The sequence below is a fragment of the Molothrus aeneus genome, chromosome 4 (assembly GCF_037042795.1).
Source record: "Molothrus aeneus isolate 106 chromosome 4, BPBGC_Maene_1.0, whole genome shotgun sequence".
In the NCBI taxonomy this organism is placed as follows: Eukaryota; Metazoa; Chordata; class Aves; order Passeriformes; family Icteridae; genus Molothrus; species Molothrus aeneus.
In genome coordinates this window covers 28,748,183-28,772,956 of record NC_089649.1, presented here as the reverse complement: position 1 = coordinate 28,772,956, position 24,774 = coordinate 28,748,183, and the positions used below count along the sequence as shown (strand labels likewise).

General features: G+C 38.2%; 1 protein-coding gene across 2 annotated transcripts in view; it reads right to left on the bottom strand.

Moving 5' to 3' along the window:
• Positions 1–24,774, bottom strand: part of PPP3CA (protein phosphatase 3 catalytic subunit alpha) — a 171,185-nt gene that overhangs the window by 36,740 nt on the left and 109,671 nt on the right. For both annotated transcript variants that reach the window (XM_066548167.1, XM_066548168.1), the window contains exons 3-6: positions 13,706–13,830; positions 5,203–5,314; positions 3,866–4,011; positions 1,767–1,906 (exon numbers count right to left, since the gene is read on the bottom strand). In XM_066548167.1, the coding sequence (XP_066404264.1) occupies positions 1,767–1,906; positions 3,866–4,011; positions 5,203–5,314; positions 13,706–13,830 (523 nt within the window). The remainder of the gene's footprint in view (positions 1–1,766; positions 1,907–3,865; positions 4,012–5,202; positions 5,315–13,705; positions 13,831–24,774) is intronic.

Genomic DNA, 24,774 nt, shown 5'->3' with positions numbered 1-24,774 from the left:
AAATTTGTTCCTTTACTCAGGAAGTAACTAGAAAAGGCAAGGAAAATTAGACATTCTACACTGATGGATACCTTTTATACCAGGTATTATTAGGCAAGCAATTAGTCATCTTCCAGGGCAACTAGATACTTCTTTGAAAAGGAATGCTTGCCTTCATATAAACTCAGATAACATGATTCCAAGCTAGCCTTCTGACTCAATCATCAAGCAGTTATATGTCCCTCACATGACCTGATAATTAGCTGTCTTCTGAATAGTTCCTCTTCTCCTGAAAATGCACTTTTCTGAATATGCATCAGGACACAGACTAGGTCTGGTACATTTTCTGGAGGAAATTGATATATGTATTAAAGAAATTTTACGGCAACTGTATGGAGCAGACCTCTGAAAAAAACCCCAACCTAAAATCTAGAACTTTTTCCAGTACATAAACATCCCTGTATTTAAGCACAAGCTATATCTGCCAGGCTATTCATGAGTGGAAATCACCATTGTGTGCAGTGCCTGGGAGTCACAGGTACACTCCAGCATTTGCTGCTGCTGCTGAGAGGATAAGCAATGATTTTACTGCTCAGTCATAGCCCATTTCTGCACTGATCAATTGTTTGCAGCAGTGTGCCATCCCTTTCATGATGATCCCAAACACACCCATGGAGCACGTCCCAGATGTCACAGACCCGAGTGTGGCTGCCGGAGCTGCCCACCGGAGGCGGGAGCCAGCAGCCCAGGGTGCAGAGCCAACTGCTCTGCTCTTCACTGGCCCCATGCTGCAGCAACAGGGCTCTGAGAAGGGAGCCAGAAATCTCCTTTTTGAACATCCAGCCATCTGCCACCTTCCTGATAATGTCACCAACAAGGAGGTTGATTCCAGCGGCTCTGTCACCTGGTTTTTGGTGGAAGCCCTTGAATTACTTTTGACATGTTACTAAACAGCTACAGTCAGTGTTCAAGGTGAGATTTTCTAACGCAAGTGAAAGAGTTGGATTCCTCCCTTCCTCTGAGTTTGCTGAGAAAACATAGATTTGTGTAACTAGCATGGGCTGAAGCAGAAATGCTTCACTTCAAAAAGTTCAACAACCTCTTAACATTTCAATAACATCTTCACGTTTCTCCTGAACAAAAACGTTTTTTAAATTAATATTTCACTGAATACATTGCTCATTTTGCCATTTAACCTCCTCTCCTGCTAGTTTTGCTACTCTGATGTCCTTGTATGTTGTTCTTATCTACCACAATAAAAAAAAAGGCAGAAATTCCTTAAAATCCCCACACTGTCAGGGGACAGCACATTCATGTTTCTGCAGGAATGTTACAGGCACTTTTCTGCATTTCAGGTATTACTAAGTCCCATTTAACAAATGCTTTTTAAATACTGAATTTCTTAATTCTTCTTTCTTCTTACTTACAATAAGTAATCCGTTTTTCAGTGCTGGCATCTTTCATTAGAAATTGCATTTAATTTCCAAACTAGAAATGCAGTTGCATACCCCTTTTTAAAAGTGACACATTCATTCTCTAACTTACAAAAACAGAGGCAAAATACACAGGCTTTGGTGAATAAAATTAAGTGATTTAGAGTTTTCCCACTGTGGCATAACAGAAGAGATTAAAATAAAGCAAGGATGAATTTTTCTGAAAACAAGGCTAGCCTGCAGAAAAAAAATGCCTAATTACCTAAGTAGTGCCACAAAGTTCAAGCAAACATTTATACTGCAAAAGCAGAACCGGTTTGCCAACAGAAATCTATCCAAAGTAGTAACAATCACCTGTAGAAGTACGAGCACCCCCTGACTGTGTTGTGAGTGAAGTGTTCCTGAGTCTTCTCATTTCCAAAGTCCTCCAACGGGTCTGACCACAGGATGTCACACATAGGTCCATATGCAGGTGGTTCCTTGAATCGATCTAACTAAGAAAAATAGGAGACAAAGAAATACTAACTTCTTTCAACTATGTATCACAGAAACAATGAAGCAAAATTACTATTTTTCACTCCATGAGCAAGTGAACAAGAGACTCATAGCAATCTGTTCTTCAGCTTTAAAGAAAAGGAGTTTAAGCACCAGCAAAACACTCCTTGCAAACATTGATGGGGACAGAAGCAATAGATAGAACTGAAAATTAAGAGATTCAGTGGATTCATGTTCTACATGAATTTTTGTTTGCTTTTTTTTGCCTTTCTACTGGTTTTTGCAAGCATTCCAGTGGACAAGGGAGAATATAATATTTCTGTATTTCATGATTTTTCAAACCTTAAAACATTAAATTTATGTAAGTGGGGCACCTCAAGAAAATATAGTAGTTATTTCAAAGCCAGGTTCAATTTAGATTTATGTACATTTTCACAAAAAAAAATTATCTAAATATCAAGAAAATATCTCTGCATTACAGCATGTAGGCATGACATTGCTGTTGCTCCTGCAACCTCAACCCTAATTAAGAAGCTAAAAACTTCTTTTTGGTCCTCCTATGGGTATTTAATACTTCAAATTATACAGAATCAAACCGCAAATAAGATGAAGTACAGCAAAATAATAAAATAATAAAAATCAGTATTCTCCTGGAAGAACTCTTTAATATAATAACATCATGTGTTATGTCAAGAATTCTTTCACATAAGAGCAGCCCTGTTAAGATAGTGTATGAATAAGGCTTGCAGTCTGCAATATTCTCTATTTCGACCAGAAAGATCAAGTAAAAGATTCAGTAGCTAGTAGATACTTTCTCCCATCAAAAAAAAAAAAAAAAATTTAAAAAAAAATCAAAGAGAACAAATGGGTGTTGTAAGTTTTCAACACTCAAAGTTTTAGTAAGAGACCTCTACAATTTTGCCTTTGCGTTCTTGTTTTGACATATTCACAGCATATCTACACTTTTTATTTCAGCCCTCTCCAAGTAATGCTTATGTAATTACAACGCATTTAAACAAAAATTCATAAATATGCAAACCCAGTTTCTGCTGATTGCCAAAGATAAATAGACTGCAGGGTTGGGCAGGGAGAAGGAAAGGTGTTAATGAACCTAATCTACAATCTGAGAGCTAAACAACTTTACTCTGCCATTATGCTGTTTCGGAGCCAGCTAATTTTTATGCAGAGCATTTTTGTTTACTGAGATAGTAAACCTTTACCTCAGAAACAAAACTTTGCATTCAGTAATTTTTTAAAGTGCAGTTAATATCTTAAGCTAATTGCTTTTAAACCAAAACATGTAATTACTGGCTCAATTTGTTGTTGTTGTTTTTTTTAAACTATATTCATTTCTTAGTAGACTACAAATTAACCTCAGAATATAAATTACCTTTCACTAACCTGAAAGCTCAGAAATAGATATCCATTTGCAAGTCTCAAACAGCAAACAAGGAGGATTTTTTTTCTGGGAACACTAAGAATGAATGGTTTAAATAGCTCTTCCTAGAAATATCGACTTCCTAGAGATCTCTTCCACAAAACATGTGAATAAAAAATTAATCCTTGATAACATGCAATAACACTAGATTATGTGAAGAAGCTGTTTGATACTGTTCTCTGAACTTCCATGAGATTTCTGAGAAACTTTTCAGAACATAAGGGTACAAAAGTGTGAACTTATTAAGCCTCAATTAGACCATGTGCTGGGCACTCAAACGCAGAACTACTAAAAATATGGTGGGACTTATTGAGAATGAAGCTCTTGACAATTTAAAAAACTACCAACTATATTCATTACAATCATATGAGCCTTTTTTGTTACATCTTTATATATTGTGAGGTTCTTCTAGAGCTCTTTTGCATCTTCTCCAAGAAAGCACAGAACACTTAACAAGGCACAAGGAGTTGTCAGATGGGGCTTGCATTGTGCTTACAAGGTAATAACCTCCAAGACTTACTTTTCTGATGTCATCTAAGGTGTTGATCTCGGGAGACAAGCCACCATGTACACACAGGAATTGTTGGTTCATCAGAGCAGCCAAGGGAAGGCAGTCGAAGGCATCCATGCAGGCATCATATACACGTTCTGAATATTTGATTTTACCTTTTAAAAATTAAGATAGTAACAGAAAGTGCCATCAACACTTAAGAGGAAAAAGGATAAAAGGATTGTGCTTAATATTGCAAACTTTTTCCTCTCACTATTCTATCTAGTATTGAGGACTTGACCCAAACTTTTGCTTAATACAAAAATATCTTCAGGAATCCACTGCTGGAAAAATTCTTCCTATTCTGAGGTGAAGCTAATAAAATTTTTTCATTTTTTTTTCTAAAAAACTGTAAATAAACAACTGAATATACCATTATAGTCTACCATTTCTACTCAGTACGAAATCTGTAGAGCAAGCCTTAAAACATCTGCTGAATGGTTATCATCATTATCACTCAATATACTCTCTATGAAATAGTCAGAACTTTAGCCCAGTCCCTTATAATTAATTATCTACAGAAATGCCATTATGAAATGAACGAGGTGGAATAATGAAGCTGAAATGTTAATTTACCAATATGCATATTAAACTCAGTAAACCATGAAGCCTTCAAGCCAATTAACATTTCCTTTATCCCCAGTGTAAAAAGAAAATACAGACTTATGGCAATAGTTTCATCTCACTGTGTCACAGGGAAAAAAAAGCTTCATTGTGCAGGTAAAGGTCTACATCTACTAAGCTTTTATGTGTCACTGCATCATTTCTTGCAACACAGAAAGGAATTTATATCAAAAGAGCATATTGAAAAGTTTAAGCCTACACACAGGACAAATGTGAAAATGCTATACCTAAAGGAAAAATAAAATAAAAATTCCTTGCATTTTTCTCCTGCTCCATGAGATGAGACCCAGTGAGATGAGGTCCTCCTTAACTAGCAGTCAGGAACCTGTCACAGGTGCCAGGGCTGTTGTGCCAGCAGGTTTTGCCTGCCAGGCTGCTGTGTGGGGCAGCAAACCCTTGGCTGCTGCCAGGAGCATCAGCAGCAGAACATGCTCACTGAGAGCATCCTGGCCAGATGGACCCACAGCAGCCCCAGGATGCTCCCATACTCAAATATGGGGGGGTCTAAGCCCTTCCATTCCACACCACTGAGAGGTTACTGCCCCCTCAGGGAACAGGGACTACCATTCAAAATTAATGGCATTTAACATGAAAATTTACTAATAGTGAACCAATATAAAATATATGCAAAATAACAAGTTGCTGAAAAAGGAGTTAAGAAGTGAAAGGTAAGATAGACTTACATTCTTGCTTAAATGTGAAATACTCTGTTAAATGTCTACATTCATGGTTCCCACGAAGTAAAAACAGTGTTTTGGGGTAAAGGATTTTCAAGGCCCACAAGTACAGCACACACTGTGAATCAGAAGAAGAAAGAAAATTAGAATTCATAATTAATGACGGAACAATTTACATTCCCTTCCATCACAAAAAACTTGCAGAGAAAGTAAAAGTGCAAAGCAAAATCTGTGCAAAGCATTTATTTTCAACGGATTAACTTCATTCTTCATATGCTACACTCAAACACTTCTCTGCACTTCAGCCTATACCGGCTGAAACTCGAGTGGGTACATTCTGTCAGAGTTTCACACTTCTTGCTGAGTGGCCCCTCCCTGGTCAGCCGTGCCAGGCTGCCTCCAGCAGCCCCAGCTCTCCCCCAGCGCTTGCAGTGCATCCCTAGAAGGAAGTGCACACTCTCCACCTGCAAGGTTAGGCAGAAACCTCCCGTGGAAACAATTCCACCGGAAGACCTGCATTTCCTGGCTTAAGGAAAATTTGCCTCAGAACAATTTAACTCACACTTCAGGAAATACCTCAGCTTCCAGAATTACAGTTTTTAAATGAGAGCTTGTTCATTTTTCACTTAGTGTTGCTCCCTACATATAACTGCGGTAAAAAGATCCACAAAGCTCTTGCATTAAATGAAGTTACTACTAAGCTTTTACAATGCCTTTTCTCTTTCCCAAAGATTTCTATTTGAGATGACATTTCTTCTAGATAAAAAAAATCCCAAAAACTTGGAGAGGCTAAGCTCTGCTCAGACCTCTCTAAATCACCCAATTAAAAACATTTGTTTTGAAAATGAACTCACAGCTCCAAGACAGTTGATGGAAATGAGACCCACTCATCCCATGAGATGAGCCCACTGCCTGCAGGGGCACTTTACAGACCACAATGTCCTCTCAAAAACTAGAAAGCTAGAAAAACTGTCGGAATGGTTTTTCCTCCAGCCTTTCCTTTCTTATATAACCATGAACTGCTGAAATACTGCACAAGAAACAAAAGGTGTCAAAAAACCCCACTTTCATTCTCAACTACTTCCCAACACTCCCCTTTGTTCCATTGGGGGAAAAAAATCCTTCCATTTAACTTAATATTCAATAAATTGGAAATTCAGAATGTACTCTATGGTTTCAGATTAGAACAATAGCATTGCTGTCATTGCAATGCCTCTACATTATAGTGTGAACTCCCTTCTACAATTCAGAGTGTCTTGAAAAACAGCTGAATAATAAATTTAATCATCTCAACATGTAGATTTCAGATCCCTTGTTTGCTACTTAGTCAACTTAGAAGAAAAACAGGAAAAGATGAAGGGATTCAACATTTTAATGTTTGTGCTCACACTATCCATAGATAATCACACAGCAGCAGGAGTTTTATACTACTACTCATTGCCTTGAATTTATTACATGTAAACATCTGAATGCTCTGCCTGTCCTTTGTCTGTAATTTCTGTTCTTCTACTCAGAAGAAGAACAGAAATTACAGACCCAGAGGGTGTACAGACAGAGAAAAACAGCAAAAAATAAAGGCAGTATACTCAAGGAATTGTAATACTAATTCCCCCTCTTGGAAACACACGGGAGGCCTCCCAGCTCATGCCAATTCTTCCACCTATCTGGCGTACTGCCACTGCAGAAAGCAAGAATAGATGCCAGAATGCCAGGGAAATCATGCTAATGTAATCCAGCATGGAATTATGGTGTCAGGTCACAGGAGTCATCTGTTGTGGCCCAAAACAACCAAAAGGTGTGGGTGGAGAAAGTCTTCTGCCTCTGTGTAAACTCCAGCAGACCTCGGTTTGATGGTTTCATTTCAGGGGGCAAGAAACCTGAACTTGTCCACACCACCAGAGCAATTTTCTCTCTCTTTGATGATGACTTCATCATTCCTCCAAAAATTTCCAGAACATTCCACTTCAAACTTACTGACACATTCAAAAATTTGATGTAAATGTTGTGAGACAAGAAGTCTGAAGTGACACCCCCATCCACACAAGGAAAGCTCCAGGCAAGTTACCTTAGAGCTTCTTATCCTGCCAAAACATTGCCCTCGTAACTAAGTTTTTCATTTTCCTAAAGCTCTGGCAAGATTAAAGCAAGCACTCCATATTTAAAATATTGTCCAGATCTGGAAAGTAGGGAAAATAAGTAGAGATGGAATTTTTGACTTTTTGGCATTAGGTACTTGTTTACAAGTTGATTGCTCTATATTTGCTTATGATAGATTTATTTTTTCTTTTTTTCTATGCTTCCTTTGAAGTACTCATAAGAAGCAGACAGAAGATAACAGAGAATCAATACAGTCTAGAAAGTTCTATTTCTCTGCCACTATTCAAGCAACATAAGCCCACTATTCATATTTTGTGTTGTTTTCAGCAGTACTATATCAAAGGTTTATTTTGTTTAGATGATTTCTTTAATTTTCTCCCTTTTATTTTTCAGTAGTTCAGTGAAGTAATGTTGTAATAGGAAATAAGAACTAATTAGAAGATTTTTTTTCCATGCAAACTAAAGAGCAAATATGAGGGCAATGATTTTCATGGCTTTTCAACTTAGTGTCATTTATTTACAAAAAACATTATGTGTAAACAACAAATCATGAGCAAACATTCTGGTTTTGATTTTTTCCTGCCTGTGCTTCGCATATCATAATTCTTACTGAAAACAAAATATTTATGATAAATTGTCCTTGTTGAAAATCTGAGCTTAAAGTCTTTAAGTATTTCACAATACTGCTTCCCTGTTGTCAAATTTTTAAATACTTTTCTTCCTTCAACATTGTCATCAAGAACATACTCAACATCAGCTCTGCTGTAACTCTATGCAAAATGTATAGCTGGGACCTTACAATCTAGACATCTGCAAGGTATTTTTGCCTATTTCATTTCAAACTATCCAAAGACCCATATTACATATATATATATATGTGTGTGTGTGTGTGTATATATATGTACGTATGTAAGTATGTATCTAAGACTTAGACCCTCAAACCCTCTTGTTTAGCGTCTTTCAGCTGTTGAAATAGCAGATATGTTAAGTTTGTAACAAAGAGGTAATGTGTTTACCTCCCAGCTCCCATAGTCAAGCTGTTTTCTGTCAAGCTGTTTTCCTGCTGAGGTTCTGGCAGCCTCAGCTTCAGGAAAGAAAAGGCCTGTGCAATTAAGCACTGTGTAAGCCAAAGGCCCACATTTTCAAAACAGACTTGGGATTTAACTCCACTGTTGCATTCTGAATTGGAGCATTTGCACAATTCCACATCTCAGCCCATCCTGGAAAGGAAAACCAAAGGTCTCACAGCTCTTCCGTGCATCTCAAGTTATGTGATTAAAACAAGGAACCTTGAAAAATCATCACCATGGCCACTTGAGTACAACCACAGCATCACAATGCTCACTTCTTGGTGCTCTGGCACTGGTAGTACCAGGAAGAGAGAGATGCAGCTCACTGCCAGTTGTGTGGCTTTGCAGGGGCCACAAACGATGAACTCCTCCTCCAAATGACTGACAGCACTAGGCACTCCTCAGCAGATGAAATAAAGTGTGAGTAAGTGTGAGGTAATTCATACTTGAAAGGATAATTTGAGCCACACATTGCTAAGGTCTCTACTGATGCTCTGCGACCTGTGGAACTGGCATAGCTCCCACACTCTCTAACACACACTTCACTAAAATATGAAAATTGTATTACTGTAGGTGCACTGAAATAATGACACCATCACAACATCTAGTACAGATACAGCTTCCTAGAATGGAGTAACCATCCCAATGGAAACTGTGTACCTTTTACACACATAGCTGCATTCACACTACTGGGACGAGTCTTTATTACAGCATGATTTCAGAGACAAATAAAGATAAATTGCAGCTGTAACCAGAATACTCACATGAGATGCAACTTACTGCCATTTCTGAACTACTATCCCTTGAGCACAAAGAAGATTATGAATACTACTGCAAATAAAGAAAAAGCCATATTGTCTTCACTACAAGTAGGATTTCAGCACAATCGCAACATACCGTTTGCTAATGTTTAGACCACATTACTCCCATTTCAGCCTTTAAAAAGAGTATCTGAAAAGTTAAAAAATATCCAAAAAGAAGTACCTCTTTTTCAACCAAAAACTGACTAGGAAACTCTTTTTTGTAAATGTTCCTATAATTCTTATAGCTAGTACTTTCTAGACAGAGATGGCTCCTAACTCTCCTTTTTGGTATCCTGTGTCTAGGCCCCAGCTGTTCTCTAAGAAGATGGGTCCCACAGAGAGATGGCATCAGTGCAGGGGAAATGGTGCCATTACATGTTCTCCCCCTGCAGCCAAAAGGGGGTTCTTGGCATGCTGGGGAATCACACTGGGAACAGCTGGCACAGGACCAGTCAAGCTGCAAGGACAGCCCTGACACAAACAGATGTTACAATCTGGGAATCTAATACATATAAAAATGCTCTGAATTTGCTGAAGTTTCACAGCTCTGAGGAGCAATGCCATACAAAAACGAGATCTCACAAGATGCAAATTGTTGCTATGAAGAAAGATATTTGCTACTGGTCTACAGAAGAAAAGGGCAAGGAAATTCAGGATAATTAAAGTCCTAGGATTTTCTTTGCTTTAAGAGAACTGAAAAAAACTATTAACTTCACTGCTGAAGTATTCCTGATCAGCCCAAATTATTTTAAATCAAGCTCCTTACTGGAAAACATTAATACACTACAGCAACAGACGATGCTGAAAGGTGTTTATTGTTCCAATGAAGAATTGGAAAGTTCAGAGACCTGAGAGATAATAAACACACAACTTCACCAGCATTAACTTCACCCACTGTTTACAGACATAAATTTATTTATGTGTAATTCTTTTCTTGGGAGAGACCATTTAATTTCTAAGAGTTCACCGAGTTCAGAAGCATCTCAAGTGCCAGATGCTTTTTTTAAATTGGCATTAGGTCCAGCGGTCAAATTCCAGACTCACTCCAAACACCTCACTTTGCTCTTGCTGGAAATACCACAACACCAGTTTCACCTTCTGCAATGTCAGTCTGTGCACTCAGGAAGGGAAATGTATGCATGTTCTGAACCTTAAGACATAACTCCACTTTTGTTAGTTTTGAACACTGGTTCAATTCTCCATTTTTTAACTTTTTCCTCTGCCAAAAATGATCACTACATACCTTATGATGGTCAAGCCACATATAAGACTGTATATGGAATTGAGCAAGAAAATAATTCAAACAGTTGGTTTACATATTATTATTAATGCACTGTAGTTGGTTTTTACTCTGTAATTTTCCTAAGACTGTGATGAAAAATAGTCTATATGTACACTCCTCCCTACACTGGACAGCATTTGTCTGCTTTTCAAAAAAGAGTTTTCAGACTCGGGTAGAGAGATTAGTCATTCTCCCTTACAACCTATTCCTGCAGAACCACTTAGGCTCTAACTATTCTTTACATTTAAAAATAGCCCTCTGTTTTGATTATTTGGGTTTCTACTCTCCATGACCATAAAACTTATTTGAAAGTGAAGACTAAGGGGTTTCTTCTACTCTGGAGTCAAACCCCTCGAACAGTGCACAAGCACAAGAGGGAAATGTTATCAGTTATACAGCCAAGGAAACAAATGCACTGTATTAAATTGCAGAAATTTGTTCTTTTAAGTGAAGAAATGCCCAGGTTCTGCCAAAAGGTCAAATGGAAAAGAGAACACAGATATGGAATAAAGATTCCATCTGTGCCAGGAAACCTTGTCTCATTCTACTCACGACTTGACATTTTTTAACTTTACCTGTTGGAACTTCTCTATCAGTCTCTCATCCTTTGACTCATTGCTTAGAGCTAATATAAAAAACACCAAACACACCCCCACTTCAAGCAGTGAAGCTCACACCAGTAAAAATGGAGCATGCACATGAAGAACTGAGCCCTTGGATCAAAAGCTCCATAGAGCAAGGACCGACATTTCTGCTGAGTGCCTTATACAAATACTTTTCTCTTTTTCCCTCTGAATTATCAAGTGCCTTCCACCTACCTTATGCAATTTCTTTCTCTGTTCTTAATGATAATAGCTTGCATTATGTAGTACCTTTCATCCAGAAGAATCCCAAATGCTTTGCAGCCCACAGAGAAGGATTATCTCGCCCACTATCAGAACTCAGCTCGGTCTAAGCTCAATGGTGTCACTTTTACACTAGAGATCACACAGCAATCAAGGGGAATGCTTTAAAAACATGTATTACTCATGATTAGTACCTTGGACCAGCCACTTAATTCCTTTGGAAAGACCCCAGAACTGCAATACTCTCCTGTCTCCATAGCAGAAAGGGAAGCCAGCAGATGGATGGAAGAAAGATCACTATGTGATTGGCATGGCAGAAATATGAACCGAGGCTGGGGCTGTTTACCAGCATGACTTCCCCAGCACAAAGTACTGACAAGAGTTGGTGCCTGATCTATGTACTTAGGTCCCCTTCTCCACCAGAAATATCTTCTCCCTCTAAATGCCAAGTTGCATTCTTCACAATTTTCCTTTCCTTGTCACTACTTATTGTGCTGAGTTCATGCCTGAATGCACAGCTCTACATCTAAATACACTTATGAAACAGAAACTTGCCCTTCCTTTCAAAGATAATCTTTAATCAAGGTGACAGGTGGGGAAAATCAGTTATGTGACCAAAAAAACCAGTAGTGATTTGAGAACCTAACATACAAAAGAAATAATATAAGTGACAGCTGAGATATTTCCTTGGTGCTGGCAGAAGCCAATAATGCTTCCAGTGAAAAAGCAATGTTTCTGAATGGAAAAACTGCATTCAGAATACAATTTGCTAAGTATGTATGCACAGGTTGCTAAATGAGAGATTTTAAGGGGATTATTGCCTATACATAGGCTGTTGTCTTTGTTTCATATGGCTTGCTATTTCTTTAATTGGCAATAGCCCTGGAACACATTTTGGTAAACTGTCAGAGAAGCACTTGAAAGCTGTTCTATTTCTTTTATTAAAAGCCTATGTATATAGAAGTGAAGACAGAACTTTCCTCTTCCAGACACATCTTGTCTCAATCAAAGACTGCAGTAGATATGAATGAGGTTACCACAACTCAAAAATGGTAGTTCAAGACCGAGCTGCACAATGGTTTAAGTCTGTGCAGCTCTTCCTGCTCCTCCTTCCCAACCCTCCCCAAGCAATCCAGCATGGCAACCCATAGCAGTGATTACCAGCTCACTTGAAATGAAGTTTTAAAATGAACTAATAAAGGAAAGTAGTTTTATTGAATCTAGTTTTTCAGAAACTTCTTACTTTAAACATAACACTGGCAAGATAATACACTGATCTGTTTTCCAAACACATAACTCAGGTGTGCTTGGTCTTATATACTTGTATACCAATATGGCAACAGTATACTTGGATGTGGGATGTAGAATGAAACAGCAGTGGATGTGTTCTCACATGATGCCATCTTATCTAGTCACAGACACACAGACATGTATCATAGGATCTATATTGCTTCCAACAGGTAATGGGCATTCTGCCCTGACTCAGAGGGAATTCAAGTCTGAACTTTTCACAGAAAAGATCAAGAGTTCAGCAAGGATTTCTGATTGACTAGATGACTTCAATGACTAGATCAGCTATAACCTAGACAAAAAAATACACATCAGGTTTTATTCAGTAGTCGTGCACTTCATCCTGTCAGTTTGTAAAATCAAGCAATAACGCAGGATAGAAGAAAACATCTAGTTTGCTTTACAAGCACTGGAACAGAGAACTTGGGTTTGGTATTTGACTCACTTCTAGTCAAAGCTGGCAGGTTGGATAGGACACTGTTTCTTTCACAAGCCAGCTAAAGAGGCCATTTGACCTCCACATTCTATGGCCTCACCTGGAGACTACGCCAGGTCTCAGCACCACCAACAGGGCACTTGTGCATCACTTCTCTGTGGATTCAAGTGCTGCATAAAAGCCAGAGATCATGCTCTCCTGCATGCCATATCTAAACAGAACTTACTCATTCTCTCCAGCACAGCGTGCTGCATGCTGGCTTTTTGTCCCATCTAGCTCTCATCTAGTCCTTCCATTCTCCTAAAATTTCACATCCAGGAAACTCAGATCAAATAAGCCTAAAAGTCAAACTAAACTATGGATCGCAGGTTAAGTTTTTTCTGTTATGTCTCTTTTCTAATAGCTCTCATCTACTCAGGCTATTTAGCTTTTGCAAGCTGCTGAGCACACTGCTTTCTGTGCAATATTTAGATGGCCACTAGTTAGCACCATTCTGTGTCAGATGTCCAGCACAGATATAGTGGGATTTGGCTGGATTCCAAGCAACATTTATAAAAACACCACCAGCAACATTAACATGGCATTTGTGAAGAGCCTCATATTCCTGAGCTAGTTAAGATATGATGGTAAATATACAAAACAGGCTGCAAGCAGTTTTGCACCCAAATCCAGAAATAGAAACTTACTTCAATGCTGAAGTACCCTCTGTCCACGTAGTCCCCCAGGAAGAGGTACCGCGTGTTGGCAGGAGAACCTCCCACTTCAAACAGTTTCATCAAGTCAAAGAACTGACCATGGATGTCTCCACAAACTAGAACAGAAGAGGAGCAATATTTAGATTCACCATGCAAAAATCATCTTAGGTACACACAATCCAAAGACGTGTTATGACAATTTTGTGCATCGTTCACTAGTTAAACAGTTTAACAGTCTGTGCCTTCAGGGGAAGAGTTTGGTTCTGCTCTCTTGTGAAACTTCAAACTCCCTGGTGGGTGATTTCAAGCATCTGCAGGAAGGCAGGCAATGCTTTTGGAGAACCCATGGATGTCTAAGCATGCAGTGTCAAAACCTGCTTTGTTTCTTCTACTCAAAAGATAACTTCCCCCCCACACATCCCATTTAGGGTCAAGCCTGGAGCTTTTATGGCAATGATCCTTAACCAAGGTGATGTTAATAGCCCTGACTGGTACTGTTTAAACTGGTCCTTCAGTGACCTAAAAAAAAAACCAACCCCAAAAAAACCCTCTGATTTTCACACTCTAAGGGTGATTTTTGAAGTAACTGAAGAAAACCAAGGGTCCAGGATAGGGCTTATCATGCAGCAGCAGCCCACCTTAAGTAAAATTCAGATGCTCTCTTTCAGGTAATGCCGTTGGATCCACTGCAGATAAGCAAACCTCACGTTTGTCAGCATGCCTTGGAGAAGCTGAAGTCACAACTCCATATAGACACAAAAGGACTCCATACCACAGCTGCAGCACCAAATCCAACAAACTCCCAGTGCAAAGTGTTCATAGGCTACTGTCTTTCATCTCAGTCAAGTTCACATTATAGTTTTATATTTGTATCACTTTTCCCTGAATGTATACACTAAGATCCATATAGTGTCATTCCATCAAAAAAACTAAATACAAAAGCCAGAAAGAACACCCATCCAAACCAAACCAACCACCCACTCCCTTTGGGTACAGAAAAAACCCACTGATATCTCAGTCACTGCTTTCATGAATATTTATGTGAAATTGGTGACAATTCATGATTCCTGACTAGCTGACCATTCTTCTGTGATAGTAACATGATATTTTACCCATAAAATAGCATATTTCACCTTATCACCACTGTGATACACTGTATAATCTTTTTACCACTTGATTCCCCACTGGGAGTTTTAGATGACAATTTCATACTAAAAGCCATCAACAATTACAATTTCAACCTAAGAATAATATCTGCCATTAATTATACAAAATAAATACTATTTAAATTTCCAAGTGGTATGACACCACCACTGTTTCTCTAAAAAAAAATGTTTGTACTCCGAAGGAAATTCTTTGGTAACATCTTTATTTGAACACATTAATCTACCAAACCAATACACATTTCTTGACTGTACTCCTCTGCATGGACACTGTGGGAAGATTAAAAACACGTGTCGCAATTTGATGGCCAGGCAATCTGCTCTCCTAACTTGCAGCAGAAAAGCTTTTAGTTACATAACTGTACAGTTCTACCAATTATCGCCCGCCCCCATTTGCTCCAACTGCAAAAACCTGAAGTTGAACAAGACTTACAGATTTTTAAATGGATTCAACTTTTTTAGTTTCACTTAAAGCACAAAGAAACTGGACTTTTTTTTTTCTTTTGGTATGCAGACATGTGTGAACAGGTAAATACACTGGGCCCGTTACAGAGAAACCAGAAAGATTAGAAAGCTTTCTGCAAGTACCTGCACATCCCTGAATTTGTCACAAGTCAGAAAAGCAGTGTGCAAATCAGTAAAAATGACAGAAATAAAAAGTGCAGAGCTCTGCAATCCCACAAGTTGCAAAAGTCTGAATCAGTCTTGAAAATGGGTACTTGATAGATATTCTAGGTACTTTGCACAGAGCAGCCTACTTCTTTTATACTTAGCAATAGATGCTGAAATGTATCCAGGAAAAACAAAACAAACCCCCCCCCAAAGATGGAAAGCTGAAAAGCCCAGCACTCAAAACTAACCTTGTCAATTAAAGTAGTTCCAAAAGAGAAACTTAAAATCAGCAGGTAAAAGCAGAGAGAGGAAGATGCTCAAAATTAAGAGTTAGCATTGAGGTTTAATTTATTATGGCCAAATCCCAGAGTTCCTCCTGAGAAACGACAATGTTACATACAGTTAATCCAATTAGTATTTTGCCTGGAATAGGATGGAATAGCTTACAGACTTTACACTTTCCAGGTTTGTATGTATAGGCTTGAAATGTCCTTGTAATGTAAAACCCATATACTCATATTCTGATGAATAGCCTGATTTACAAATGAATTAAAGGGGCAATTTTGCATGCATAGACTACTATGCTCAATTTATCATTTGAAAAGAACTGCAACTGCTCCTAAAGCTATAGTTCTGCCACCTTTCTTTGCAACTCTAAATTCCTATGAACCTCTCAGATCTGGAAGATTTCTCAGGCAGTTGCATCAATGCTTTATCTTTCAATAGGTGGGGGCAAAAGAGACCCAGCATTATATTTCCATTCATAAAGGCAGAAACATCAACCAGCCAATAACTCTAGCATAGTCTCCATGTCATGTTGCAGCTTCATATCACTAAGAAAGAACTTGCAGCACTGTCCCCACCAAGAGCCCACAGAAGAGGTTCCATATCCACACCACACTGCTGAGTCCACTACCGTCATCCTTCTTGTTACGAGAAAAAAATAATGAAAAGCACACTAGTTATTATATATTCAGGTTTACTCTCTTACAAGTATTAGCATTGAATCTGTTCCTGTTAATTTTGCCAGACACATCCTGTTTTGTTACACCTGCACAGGCCCTCTCTTGGTACTGGACCTCTTACCATTAAACAACACATGCAAAGAGGTATCAACATTCTTTCATCACTAATAACCAAAAAATCCCCAGCACAGTAAAGCAGGAAATTCAATTTTTAATGAAGATCTCCAGGATCAATGTACTTATGGATTTAAACTATGAACACAGGGAATGTAAAGCATGGTTTCTATGTGTGCAGAATTAACATTAAAAGCAGCTGTGTTCATATTAAAAAAAAAAAAATCCAGAGGAGGAATTCATAGTATCCAATATCAATGATTTCACAGAAGTGCCATCAAGTCATGGCCTTTGTACACTCATTCATTTATAATAACAAACTAATCTGACAGCAAATTTTTCTCCCTAAAGAAGACAGCACTCCTTAATTTAGCCAGTGCTCTTCAACTTCCTTTGTATTCTAAAATTGCCAGCTGGAGAACAACAAAACTTTTTCTACTCACTATTTCCAGAGTCAGTTCAGGCATCAAATTTGTTGCTTAAGAATTTGTCTATTTGAGCCTGCAACATCCTACCTAAACTCTCAGGGCAGCAAGCTCTAGAACTGCACAACACACTAGAAATGTTTTAAATGTAAACAAATTTTTAAGTTATTTGAAACTAATGTCCTGAACTCCAAAAAAGTAATTCCTGGTACAATAAGAAAATTTGAGAAACACTAGTTGTTTGTGGACTCCTTAGAAATGTATCTCTGTTGAGGAAGTTTTCAAGGAAGACAAGAGCCCCCTTCACAAGATTCAAGTTCACAGGACTGCCCTTGCAATTCCTGAGAAATCACATTTCTCAGCAGCTTTTTCTACTTGTTATGATGGGTATTTTGATCCACTACACAACCTTTAGGTAAGCAGCAGATTTTTTCCAATTTAACTGTCTATAAAATATCTTTCTATTACAAAAATAGAAATTGGACGTGGCGAAACACAGGAGAAGTGTTTTTGTCATCCTAATACAAATTAAATTATGTTTCTGATGGCTTTTCTGTGAGGATTTTTCTTTGATTTATGTCAAAGAACAAGCAATACTGAAACAGGAACCACTGATTTCAAGTGGTATTAGCAGTGAAGGAAATTTGAAGCTGAGCAGTGCATTTGCCAGTTTATTTATAGATGACAAATCACTGGTATAACAGTGATTTAGAGTGCAATGTCTACTGGCACAAATAAAAAGTCTGCGAATGCTCTTCACATACCTTCATTCAGATAACTAAATGCTCTTCACTATGTACAAACTCAGTCCAAAGATTATTCTATATGGTTTCCCACTCCAAATGGACATTAAGAACAAAATTTATATTCACACTACATTAAACATTGTCAATTTCAAAATTTTCCATCTGCAACAGTTTGGATATGCTGCACTTATTTTCTCATTTACCAGCTACATACTTAATTGGTGTAACATAATGGGCTGATAGTAAAATACAGTTACTGTTTCAAGTGAATTTTCATTCCATGAAGATTCCATCAAGATTATATTCTCATCTTCAAATGCCATCAGTTATTAGGAGCAGGTATGTAACACTCTATCACCAGCTCCAGAAGCAACATTTGCAAATTCATACATATATGACAATTAACAACAATCTAGCAAAGATATCTTTTAAACCACTGTGTAGGGAATAACATCCACCACTTGATCACTTGTTCTTTACATTCACTGAGCTGGAGATGTTTTTGCACTGAGTTCCAAGAGACTGTGCTTGAGCAAAGCAGCACACAATACTAAATACCTAAGGGAGGAAAACACCCTATTGAGTAACATTGTAGAATGCAGACTGCAAATCCCAAAGGAGGTTGCTTTGTACAATGTTTTGGAAGCATTTAGCTGCTTACCATTCCATTAGTGAGCACATGCTTCCGAAAGCTTACTGCTTTGCAAAGACAACTGATACTTACAAAGCCTTACTGACAAAGAAACGATTGCACCATGTAAACCTGCACGTGTCTGAGCAGAATTGTGGCTGGTCACTTGTACAGATCTACAATGAGATGGTAAAGAGGCTGCATGTCCAATGACAAGTATGCCCTAAACATTTCTCTTGGCAAGGAGTTTGAAGGAATGATAAGTTACAAAAGGCTAAGTGAAGAAGCCAAGTGGGAAGGAGTACTTACAGTGGCCACACAAAGGCAAAGTAAAATCAACTAAACCAACTTCTGTAGCTCAGTTATCAAAGACTGGGCTTCCTCAGAAAACTCATAAACATGAGGGAAAACAACTGCAACAGCTATATGCATAAAATTCTCATGTGCTTCAAGAACAACCACTGCATTGTTTTTGAAGGGTTCAGCTATAAACCAGAAGGCTCTGATTTTCCCCAAAATGTAATAACCAAGTCACAAAGAAGGGTCACATGTCTTTGATTACATAACCTTACAGCTTGAATGAAGTTTGTCAGCAAATGTGTTTCTGAGGAATACTATATATTGCCATAGCAATATGAAATGTTCAGAACACCACAGTTTCATTCCTTTTTTTTTTTAATCACTAAGGAAAGAGCAATTTTCTTCCTTATTTTCTAGAGAACGACAATGAAGAAGTACAAAATAAAAGAAGAAACTCCAGAGATTTTTATTTGCATGCGCTCACTACAGGGCAACTCAAGACACCAAGTTTGTGGTTAAGTTACACACATGGTTTCATTGCCATGCAATTCTGTTCCTATTTGTGAGCTGATTAAAGAACTTGAAGATTTCATTACTTACTGAGATTAAGGTCAGAATCATGTAGACAGCTCACTAAGTAACTCTTCCAAAGAAAACAAGTACAAGATTCAACATAATGGGCTTTAATATAAACGTTTGTTATACTAAGTCTATTGAACAACACAGCTCTATTTTCAAAAGAAGCATGATCTCATTCATATTCATATCTGGTTATCTAACGTGATTATAATAGGCTTTCATCTATCTTTTCCCTTCAATCACTGCATGCAAATTGATGAGTTTATACTACCAGAATGAACTGGCATTAACAAAAAACTTCAATCGTGTATTTTCATAAACAGGCCTGGTTAGCCAGAGATAAATCCAGAAACCATTGACCATACAGGTACAGCAAAGGAAACCACAAAGGAAGCATCAAGGCTACATTTGCCAATGTTATTTGACTGATAACATTCCTCCCTTGCATAGAGGAAAAAATGGCAAGGAGCATCTTGGGAAAATCTGTTTTCTGTGCAACACATGAGGACACTATACTGTGTTCTGTTCTGCCAACACTTGCAACTCCAGTGTCTGTAAAGATCACCCACGCTCACTCCTTCTAATGAGAGTTCATTTTCTCCCACCATCCCCTGAAGGCTAGAACAAATTAATGACACTTGATTTGAAGAGGCAGAGTGAAAAAGAATAGAGAAGGGAAAACATCACATCAGAAAAGACCTTCAGGACAACAATCATTAATATTCTCTAATGGAGGAAGCAAGAAAACCCCCAAACCCTAACCCATGCAGCAAAAGCCCCTCAAAATGCTAAGCCTAGAAAAATATCTTCAGCACAAAGCTTTTAAAAATGGCTCTAGGTATTAATTTTCATGTCACAATATTATTTGCAGTGTCTCAAAACAAAATAAAAACCAGGTACATAAGCTTAGCAGGCAGAGGAGTGCCTTTGTGTATACAGGAAATACCAGAAACAAGTCTTAGGAAACCGGCTCTACCAACTGCTGTAAAACCTACACTGGCAGAGAAAAAGTCCTTCTCTCCATGCCCCTACCCCAGCTGAATTTTTCAGAAGAGTAAATTGGTAGCACTTGTTGGTAATGAAGTACCAAATGAAAATTTTCAATTCCAGATCAAAGCCACTTAATGGAGTGGTAGTACAAAGGGGATGGTGATCTAGTGACTATTTTACAGATCTTTTTTTCCAAGATCAACGTAGGTAGATGCTTTCATCACATATATAAGATGCTGAATGAGGCCACAGAGGGAGAAACAAAGTGTGACAGGACTAAATCAGCCTTCATTCCCATATCCACCAAAGAAACAACCAGCTCTTCCCCCTGCCACCCTCCTGAGATCAGCACTGCCCCTGACGATCCTCCCTAGTAAATATAAAAGCAAGGAAACTGTCATTGCCTCCTGTTAATGCACCCTTAAAATCAGGGAGCAACGAATATTCCACAAATAACCCCATCAGAAGGATTATTTGTGAGGAAATATTCACTGGTGTTTGGGTCAGGATTTCCAGCTCATATCCTGAGATCAAGGTTATTTTTAGCAATAGGAAAATTCTCTTATCCTCAGTTTTACAGATGTGAAAAACAAAGGCCCAAGGAATTTTAACAGTTTATAAGGTCACAGGTTCAGTCAGCAGGGATAGCCTGAGAGGGAGCAATGCACATTTATATTGCTGCATCCAATTCAATGCACCAGAAGCAGACAGCCTTCAAGGAGGAAGGAAGATCGTGCAGAAGAAGCAGGCACAGCCTGGCCTTAAACACAATGTTCCAAATGAAATTTAGGGAAGGTGAAACAAGGCAAAATGAGAAAAAGACTTTTGAAGAGGAGAATCTCAAATAACAGCATAATTTTTTTTTCTGATTATTTATTTATTTCAACTCTTAGAAACAGGTTTCTCTACAATTAGTATTTCTCTCAGCAGCACTAATCCCAACCCCAGTAAAGCTAAAACACAGGCAGTAGTATTACATGGATCCAGTGAGAGTTACATAAAGCCCAAAGAAAGCCTCAGTTATTTACAGGGCCATGATGGATAGTATAGTTTGCTCTTCTTACTACAGAATTTTAGAGCAGTATTACCATCACAGACTGCAATCCGATCACCTTCCAAGCACCTAACAATGTACAAGATTTCACAGGTAGCAGAATTAGCATGTCAAGCTTCAGTATATGAATGCCTACTATCTAAACACCCAACCACAAAGCCTTCATGTTGGCTGGTAGTACAGGTTATCCATTTTTACCTAGGGATAACATTTGCTGTCACAGTTTCCTCATTCTGTGCCATCACAGCCCTACTTGATGCTTTACCCCATCCCTACTAAGTGTTTTATTAAGAATCAGAAGCAACACTATTACAAAGAGCATCCTCCTTCCTTTAGTGCAACAATTTATCTTATCAGTGGAAAACAAACATTTGCCCACAATGAAAAACTGCATTTGTTTGTTACCTTTGTATATGTAGCACTCTGTACGTCCCAGAAACAGAAGGGAAAATGAGAATGAAATTTCTCAAATTCCTGTGCTCTTAATTAGCAACCATCAGTATCAACATGGATACTCGTATGCCTCCTGAGTTAGAAGAGCCAGCACAATTAGCTTAAAGAAATTCAGTGAAGTGTAGCATTTGGGCTATATTCAGAGCCATGAATGAAAAGAACCAGCGGCAAAGACCTACTGAGCTTTAAATGTCAGTTTTTGCACCCATCTTAGTGGGCTTGAGCCATCACTGTATCCAGCCTTTCTGTACTAGGGGTGTTCATGTGATAGTACATGAGTATAATGTAAAGGAAAGCAAGCAATGTACAAGATTCCTCAATTCTAGTTTAAGACACAGAAAATTACTTTTTGAAATGATATAATCTAAATAATATAACCAAAGTCTTATGCAAATCTAATTCTGGTGAAAAATGCTTAAGCTCTGAGGAAAGTGCTTTCAAGAGAAAGCTCTCCAAAGTAATTTTCTGTCCTGGTAAAAGCTCACAGAATAATTAGTTAGGAGAGCCAGTGCAAGAAGGAGTTGACTACAATGATTTCCCCTTGATGAAAACATAAACATGATCTTGAGTAGATGGCTAAATCCATATGCTGATCTTAAATCAACATGAATTATAGGATGGTTGGGGTTTAAAGGCACCTTTAAGAATACCTAGCTGTAGAAACAAACTGCTATCACTTAATGATCATTATGAAAATAAACACAAAGAAGTCATGTTGATGAACTGAATAGCCTTAATTATGTTTCTTTGCATAACCTTGTTATTAGGCAGAGTGCAAGCAAGTTAAAAAGGACTAAAGGCAGCACTAAGGGCTGTCAGTCCGGCAGATTTGGGCTAGCTCTTGCTCTGTGCTCCTCAAGCAAGCTAACCAGCCCCTGACACTATATTCAGAATTGTTTTCCTAATGTCTGGCTAGAGAGGGGAAAAACCCCCAAAAAGTCAGAAGAGGGGGGTGACAGGAAAGAAGTATTATTTTAGCAGACAGCTACCAACCACATCACATGCCTTAAGCCGTTCTGAGAGGTAAGAGAGTACTGCTGTTCAGAAACAGAGGTGAGAAGAAAAGGCCACCACCTTGCAAAGAGAGTATCAAGTGAAAAAAAATGAAGAAAAACTCTGTTACACTGAATTGGCATTTAGGGCACTCTTCTGGTCTGTAGTCTAGCAGTAACCTCAAATATGACATCTTTTCAGGCTCCTAATGTAGAGTTGGTAAATATATTTTAATGATTACAGACCAAACATTCCAAGGGGAGATAAGTAAGTGTTTAATGTGCTGCCTATCAGTCAAAAGATTTCATTGACATTTGATAAGTGAATTAAGTGTACATGAATTCAGTATCACCAACCAAGGATCTCCACACCTTACACTCTGCACTTGCAGGATAAAGGATTCTTCTGCTTGAACCCCAGACAAACAGATAATACAATTATATGTAACACAATCCCATCAGAGCACACAGCAAAATAATGCTTGAATGGGGCAGTAAGAGATGAGTATTTCCTTGTTCCCATTCCATGCAAGCTGGATACTGGTGATTTTTTAACACAAAGCTATGCTCACACAGATTGAAGATGTTAAACCCTTATTTCAGAAGAACTTTCCTCTTTAACTCTCTTGCTCCCTAGAATGACTCACTTTTCAGAAAGAACATTGTCTGCTTTTGGCTGAGATCCAATACATTATCAGTTTAAATCATAATACAAAATGTTCTTTCCAACTGTAATATACTACAATACTAACCCCCAAACCAGCCATATATTAGTTTACTTGTGTCGTGAAAAAAGAAAAAATCCTTTCCATGATATTAAAATAATTGCATTTCTGTTCCTCATCTCTCTCTAGCATGCATTTCCTGCAGCTTTAAATTCAGCTCCCAGCTGTAAGAAACAGGACCATGAAAACATTCCTGGTGAAAGACGATTTGACAAAAGCCATCAGTTGAAAATGCTCACAGTAAGAGTATAAATTTTTACTAGAAATTTTAATGTAGCATGTTATTAAACCGTTTGTGATTCCTCATAACCTCTACATTTCAGAGAGAAATGACACTTTTCACCACCTCTTACAGGCTGTGAGGTTCCATCCTGTGAGGGCTGGTGACAAGCTGACCTCTGCAGTATGTGCTTCTGTTCAACAAAGCAGAGTCAAGCAAAAACCCAAGGAAGTGCTCAAAACCACTGACCCTTATCAAAGCACTTCCAGGAGTCTCTCTGACCAGAGTCCTTCACTAGAACAATGAAATCATCTACCAAAATGGTGAAACATCATAGGAAGCTGAACTTTCACCAAAACAAAAGTTACTATTACAAAAAAAAAAAAACAAACCCAAACCTCAAAACCCAAATGCCAAACGAAAAGAGTGAACTTCTCCACACAGTCAAGGCAAATGCAGTACGCCCAGCAGCATTACTAATTTTCCTGCAACAAAATTGCTGTCATTGCTTAGGAAAACAGCCAACACACAAGATGCCACTGTGTTTTTAAGCAATCATGTCTGCATCTAGCCTGGATTTATATGGCTGTATAGGTCCCTTGATACTTAGAGATGCTTAAATTTTACACTGTTGCTTACTACCATCCACATATTGTCAGACAAAGTTTGGACACCAGCACCTTGAAAGAAATCATAGCTTGTAATTCAATAGTCCATTGCTACAAGGAGTGGGTCCACTCCAATTTCTTGTTCATTCATTTCTTTATTGATGTCTAATTCCCTTTGTTTTCTATAATGAGTAGATTAAAAAACTGTCTTTTTTACAGGAGAAAAATAGTGAACCTGGTATCTGCTACATTGATGGCATTTATATTCATTTTTATGCATACTTCTAGCTATTCTATTCCTTACTTACAAACAAGCAAGAGGCTTTATTCCCAAGAACATGCTGCCTTGATGTAATGAAACAAAATCCTTTACCCTCGTTACACATTCCTTTATGAAACAACAATTGCTGCTGCTGCTTTTCCCTTGTAATGGTTTTGCACAACTGAAAGGTCAAATTTGGCTTTCAACAGTCCAACAATTTC